Source organism: Bradysia coprophila (assembly GCF_014529535.1).
Source record: "Bradysia coprophila strain Holo2 chromosome X unlocalized genomic scaffold, BU_Bcop_v1 contig_20, whole genome shotgun sequence".
NCBI lineage: Eukaryota > Metazoa > Arthropoda > Insecta > Diptera > Sciaridae > Bradysia > Bradysia coprophila.
The window spans coordinates 2688504-2695977 of NW_023503307.1; the positions used below are offsets into that span (position 1 = coordinate 2688504).

Consider the following 7474-nt stretch of genomic DNA (forward strand, 5'->3'; position numbering starts at 1 on the left):
AAGTTACCACACTTTCATCACTTATATTGTCATTCCGCTTCAAAAACAAAGTTTCATGATCCGTATTGTCGTTTGTAAGCAGAAATATCACACTTACGGTTAAATTTCATCGAATATATCAGAAACGGTTCGTTTCTTTGTGTTGTTGTTTGTACATTATGCCGAACCTTTTCCCACTCGAACCGAATGAAACAATTCAAATTTAAATGTTCTTATCTATTTATTCTGCGTATTTTTATTCTGATTACATTCAAAATCATTATAATGTAACATTACGGAGCAACTACAAAATATACAAAATATATTTATGTACAATATTTGAATTTATCGCTAAGACACTGTCGGTAATGAACAAAGTTTACTTATTCGTTTTGTGGACATTGTTTTGTTGGTTTTTATTCACTTTAAAAATTCGTTCCCTTTCTTTTGATCAAACGTTAAGGCACTGGTTGAAGTATATTTGTTTAGATTTGTGTTTATGATCACATGAAATTTGAATCTATGATTAGTGTAATAAAACGATAATACAAATCCGAAAATTTTAATTATTTGACAAAAAATGGAATTTATTGAAAAAATAAATTTAATCATTTTCCCCACCCCCTGAGTTTCCCCATTATTTTCGTTTCATTAAATAACTTATGCAACCGAAACTGATTAAGCTACACGCTGTTCATTGTTCTTTCGTCTTCTACTTCATCATTCATTCATCTCTTAACAATTTACAAGAGGTAATTTATATCTTAGTTAACTAACTATTGACTAGATAACATTTTTTTTTTGTAATATAAATAAAATGGTTTGTCTTCTTTGTTTTAGTACATTTTCAGTTTATTATTTAAACTTTTTTCTCTTAAATTTCTTTTGACACAATCGCTAAGAAATAATGTGTTAACTGGTCAGGACTGGCTAGTATGGCTAGTTTTTCATTTCTTCCTGGTTCTTTTAATTATTCAAATTTTAAACTGATCAGCAAACAGTTATTTACACACAGAGATGTTCAATTACTGTTTGACGACCAATCATTATATAAATTCGTTTATTTAATTCAACTGACCACATAAAACTACTTCCAAATGCAAGTAAATAGCTAAAACACTATTTATTTTATTATCGTGAAGTAATAAGTTAGATTGACACACTCGAAGTAAGTGATTTGTACCTGAATACTAAATTATAACTATTTTACGGGAGATTAAAGATATATAAATTAGAATGTTCGTGTTTGATTTCCATTCATTTATCCAATCATTTGTTTACTGCTGGAATCACTTGTTGTTAGGCCTATGTGCAATATAATTATAGTCTTGTAATGTACAGTTGTTTCTTTTTGTTTTTGTTTGCAAATCTGTAATGAAAAAAAGAAAAAATTATTTTAGATATAAGTTGAACTCATAAATAGTGTTGGTATCAATGGAAAGGAAATAACAAAATTTTTAAATGTTAACATTATCGAAACGAAAGAAAAAAACCTAACAGTTCTTCATTTCAACGTCGATGACAACCCCGAACGATTTATTACCAAGAATTTCATATAACAAGTATGTAATTAACTTTAAATAAATTAAAATACAAAATATTTGCACAGAGATAACAAAATGTAATAAAGCAAAAAATAAAAAAAAAAAAAAAAAAATCACAAAATTTATGTGTGTAAATAAGTTGACAAGAATTAACATTTTGTGATGCATCGATTTTTCAAGTTTAACAACTTTAAAACTAAAACAAAAACCTGATTTTATTTTAATATTAAAAAATGTTGAGGAGATGAAGATGAAGAAGAAGAAAAAAATTGGTTCTTATATGCAATGTAATACTCGCATTAGCGCAAAAGGAACTACATATAAACCGATGCACAACACGGCAGTCAGACAACCACAAAAAACGAATATAAAAATTATTGTATGCACTGTTCTTGTTGATGTTGTTGTTGTCGTTGTTTGATTCGATTCAGATGGAAGAGGGAAAAGAATATAATACGAAAAGAGATCTGTGAAACTATCTCTATAAAAATTGTGTATAGCATGGTCGTGGTATATTCTAGACACAACATCTTCATATCAATGGTCTCGTGGTATAGGTTTTTTTTTTCTTCTCCAGTAATATGCCATTGACGAAGAGGTCTTCGATCACTTTATTCTTTTCTTTTAGTTTTATGTTTTTCTTGTGATTTTGATGTATCATTGGGATAGGGCAGTTATTTTCTCTTTTACATTGATGATTATAACAGACTAATGAAAGAGATATTTAGACAAGAATGTTGAGGTATTAAGACGGGTTATTCAATTGTTGGTTATCTATCAATTTACGAATAATCACGGCGAAGGTAAAAACATGTAGCAATGGAAAAATTTGTTTTGCTGGTGAGTGTGCTGCGCGAGGTATCAATTATGCCTGATTGATGTTCGATTAAAAATAATTATTTTTGATGTCTTCTGGTTTTGTTTTGTTTTTGAAATTGCGTTTAAATATTTCGTTCTGTTACAAGTTCACGTTGACGTTCACTTTAATTCCAAGTAATATTATTCGCTACATTGCAGAAATGACAAAATGTTCCGCACAAACATTATTCCCAATCCGGAGTGAATAGAGAATCTAATGATTTTTTTTTCTGTTATTTATATCTTAGAATCAAATCGTCGTCTTTTGAAAAGATTTTTTTTCCGTCATTCTTTTTTGCTTTTTTGGCTCAACGTCTTAGCATAAAAAATCATCAAAAGATGATGATGTACAGAATATATATATGAATACACACAGCTACGAAAATCTTATAAATGCTTTCATAAGGTCTCTATGATATAATAGACGCAAAATATTTAATGCACAACATAAATTTGAACATATACATAACTCAGAGTTAAAAGAGTAGAAAAAAAAATTCAATTGAATTTGGTCAGGTAAGAAATCCATGATTTCTTTAGGGGATGCCATAACACACTGAGACTTTACGGAACAGAATAAAAATAAATGAAACTAAAGACCCGATATACATAGCAGAGAGAACTGTGGAAAATGAAGAAAAAAGAAGTTTAAATGAAAATACAGAAAAGGAGACTTTTTTAAAGCAAAAAAAATATCACAGGACATTATTAGTCAGGGACAAAGTTGCACAATAGAGATTGAAAATGGAAATGACAAAAAAAAATGTTTAACAAAAGAGATTTATAAAGTGTGCCTTGTTGGAAGATATTTTTTTTCTGTAAGTTTCTCATTACTTTTTATGTAAGAACTGCCTGTGTAATACCTGTCAATATCTTACCTACCTGTGAACCAAATATTGGAAGCATTCATAAGATTTAATGAAATTTCTATTTTTCCTTATAAATCTTGGGTTCTTTAAATCAGAGGAGATGTACAATTCAAACATTTCAGTACATCTCAAAAGTCATTGAGTTTTTAATATCCGATTTTGGCATTTATCGAGTGTTTTCGGTTCGGTTAAAAAAATATTCGAAAAATCTTTGACAAAATATCCTCACAATGCAACAGAATTTCGTTCGAAATTGTCGTTATCTCACATACAATGCAAAACTACACACAGAGTAAGAAGAAAATATGAAAACTCACCATTTAATATCATTGCTGTTGCCACCATGTAATACAATCTAATAACTCTTCGTCCTCTGGATTGTATGTGTCGTAAACTTCATATTTGAATTGGGCTGGCTGCTGTACATAGGAATGACCATTCGAACCATCTGAGATGAATGAGGGTGTAGGTGAAACGGATGCTTCTGAACACGGCGGTGGAGGTATTGAATTTTGTAACGATGGACTATGTTGCATTGGACTAGCGGCATAATATGATGAACTCGACGACTGACTATGCGTACTTGTGCTACCCGTTTCCGAATCGTTTTCATCCAGTAAGTCTTTTAATCGTCGGATATATTCAACAGCCAATTTCAGTGTGTCTACTTTGCTTAACTTTTTACTGGCACCGCGACCGCCATTGGTCAATGCAGTGATAACGTCTGGCGGAATGTGTTGGCGAAGATTGGCAAATCCGTTGTTCACTTGTTTCACACGATTCCGTTCGCGGGCATTCCTTCGCTGTACGGATGCCGGCTGGGTTCCGTATGGGCCCATATGTGTGTAGCTCATTTTCGCTTTTTTGTTCAGATTTTGATCGAGCTGGGCCATAACATGTGAACGTTGTTCCGTTGCCGGTGCAATTGGTCGTTTGCCGTGATGATGCATGATCACCGGTGTTTGTTGATTTGAAACGATAACACAATTGTTCGAAACAATGTGTAAATTTTGTCCTAGTGTCATGTTACGGAGAACCGCTGTTGCCATTAGTCTTACACTTAACGAGTAGTAATATAGTTTTCAATTTGAAAATTTTTCACTTTAACCAAATGTCCTTATCGAAATATTTTATTGTTTTATAAAACAAAATTCTTAATGTCTTTCCGAAAAACAACCTTCGTCTTACAGAATTTGTTTTCAACTAAATTCTTATTTTCAAAATCGTCCAATCGAACCACTTTTTTTACTTTAAACCTTCTTTCTGGTGTATCAAACGAAGAAACAAAAACAGAATGAGAACAAAATGAAATGGAAAAAAAGAACTATTTCTTTTGGTACCACAACTGATATTGAAAAAATAAAAAAATATTCTCTGCACTCGACGGAAGCTACTGTCGTAATGAAACCCTTCGAGTTGAGCCCTTGTATTTTGTACTTTCTACCTGCGATGCTTCTGCATTATACGTTATGTTATGCTTCTTTGAGGTCCCTATCCCCTCCATAAAACAGTGCATGCCAACCTGCGATCCCCTCTCATGCATACATGGTGGATTGTTCTGCGTATATTCTTCGTATACGGCTATGCTATGATATGCTCAAAAATTCTCACACACAGGTACAATTTCAGTGTTTGGTATTAGCGATGTTATACGACTGTGCACCGATGTAGGGTCGTAAACGTGTGACCCGGTACAGCGCGTGCCATCGACGTGAGTCGCATGGCTAAAGGTGTGTATATGCAAGCTGCAATATACTATGGTAGCTTATAAGAGTGAATGAGAAGAAATTTTGTTGGTCTTTATTTTCAATAAGATTTTTGTACGGTGCTGCAGTTGCAGTTGCATTGCAGCTTGCCGAATCGACCTTATACACTATGCACTTGGCACACATGTGGAATAGAGTGGGATGGTTCTAAAGAATGTTTTTTTTACTCTTCATTTATCTTTGGCAGAACATACACACATGTGCACGCAGGACAATATCATATTGTAGATCAAATGTTTGAAGAATATTTTCCCATATAACGTAAGAAGTGGTCATCGTCTGGTTTAGTTGTCCCTTGGATATGCTGATGAATGGATAAAACGAAAGACGATTTTATTGAGAGGGAAAAAACAATTTTCATTTACGTAAATTGCGTTCGAAAAATCGTTGCACCATTTAAACATGAAGTTATGAACATTAATTCGACTGCAGGTGGAGGGTTTTTTTTTATATTAACAAACAAAGAATTTTATTTGTCAATTTTATAATGGGGTGCAATATGCATTCAGTGGAATTATTATATTTTATCTGAATATTGCTAACCACATCGAGTCTGAATAAATTCATTTCCTGAACTCACTTAACCGGAACAACGTTAGGGGTTGATGGAGTTCTTGATTTTATTAATTTCATGTCTGTTAATTTACGATATTCGTCTGTATTTCCTATTCAAATTATACAAATATTGTTATTTAATGGCATATACATACATACTAGCCAGACCGTTCCGTTCCGTAGCCTACAATCGAGGTATACCTCAATCGAATGTAGAAATTGAATCTAGCAAATTTCAAATCTCAACTTTCTTCACTAGTTTTGACCTGTCCTCGTCATCAAGGACGAATTTGCTTTTTTTAGTGATATAGAGATTTAACGATTAATTACAAAAGTTGTGCACTTCTACCGCAGTGCATCTAATTAAAACAATTCAATTTGAACAAAAATGAATGAAAAATACGTACGACAAAAAAAATGAAACGATCGACTTAGTAAGAATATTCTGACTTTCTTCTGTTTGCAACAATGCAACAAATTCCGTTTCTTTTGGCACATAAATTCCGATTCAGAGAAATTGATCGCGAACCCGAATGAACGAAATTAACTTACAAGGTTACATTGAATTGGATATTTTATAGCACACGCGTGTGACTGTTGGCATTTTTTCTTTACCGAAATACCTAAAGTGTTAAGACAAAAACAATTGAAATGCGTTTTTCCTTCATCGAAGACACAGAGAGAACGCACATACCATTATTACACATTTTTTATTATTACTGCAGTTAATAATCTTAAAATAAATGTTTGTTTGTTGTTCGTCTGCAGCCCAAGTACTGTATGTTATACACAATAAATTTCCTTATGATTTGAACTTGCTCAACAAACTTGCAAAGCGCACCCGCATTTTATTATTATGTACGTAAATAAATGTAAACAAATTGTCTAACGCTAAAAATACACATGCTTGTTTAATGTGGTCACGAGTCACGATGTACACAATTTTGTTTTGTTTTTTTTTCCACTTCGTTCAAAAGAAAGATGTAAGTCACGAAAAATCTTTTTGTTGAAAAGTTTTATACGCGACTAATGTGATACACTGACCTACCAACGAACTGAAAACATTGAGCTGTGCGTAAATTAGCGTTAAATAACTTTCTTACATTACTTTTACACTTACTGGTGCATTTTTGTTGTAACATTGCCAGCCGGCTTCTTTTTAATTGTACGAAAATATGTGGCCGAGTGGCTGTACATTTGCAAGATGCAACAGTTTGACGTGGTTAATTTATTTTTGGGAAAATGGTGAGGAAACTGCTTGGATATATTTTTGAAATGTGTCGTGTGTGTTGTTTTAAAGTTTTGAGAACCACAGTGGTAAACATAATATTATTTTCGTTCTTGATAAATCTATTGCATTATATGAGCTGAAACGCGATTTTCGATATATTCTAAAGCAGACTGAGGTTCTCAGAATCTGTAAATTTGCATTCTTTCTTTTTCGTATAACGAAAGTTGCTTGAGAAATAAGTCAGTTGGAAATCTGAAACTGTATATCACTTACACTCATAGGTCCCTGTTAATAGGGAAAATTCTCTAAATAAATTAATTTTGTTCCATTTTAACGTAAGGGCGTGCTTATCATAATTACTTGATTCTATGGTTGATTTTATTTTCGGCTCCAATTAATTACACCTATTTTTGAGAGAAGAAAAGCCGCAGTAAACTAAGCAAAACTAATCATTAAAAAGATTAGGGAAACTAAAATCATGTTTTTTTTACTCGAAAAGAAATCGAAATAATTAATTTTAAATTGGTAAGCCACCAAGCTACTGTCGGCTCCCTTATTTCGACCCCGAGACCAAAATTAACCCTTTTGCATTTCATTCTCAACAATCGAAGCGATATGTTATCAATCAAATTCACAACCCTTTTTGATTAGGAGCCGGCGACCAGTCGATTG

At 32.5% G+C, this 7474-nt stretch overlaps 1 protein-coding gene across 1 annotated transcript; it reads right to left on the bottom strand.

The window, feature by feature from the left end:
• Nucleotides 1-201: 201 nt before the first annotated feature.
• LOC119068651 (achaete-scute complex protein T3-like) lies at nt 202-4661 on the bottom strand. The gene is made up of 2 exons (XM_037172327.1): nt 3568-4661; nt 202-1348 (listed from the first exon to the last, which is right to left on the bottom strand). The coding sequence occupies exon 1, from the start codon at nt 4297-4299 to the stop codon at nt 3577-3579; it is 723 nt and encodes a 240-aa protein (XP_037028222.1). The 5' UTR covers nt 4300-4661; the 3' UTR covers nt 202-1348; nt 3568-3576.
• Between the last annotated feature and the right edge of the window lie 2813 nt (nt 4662-7474).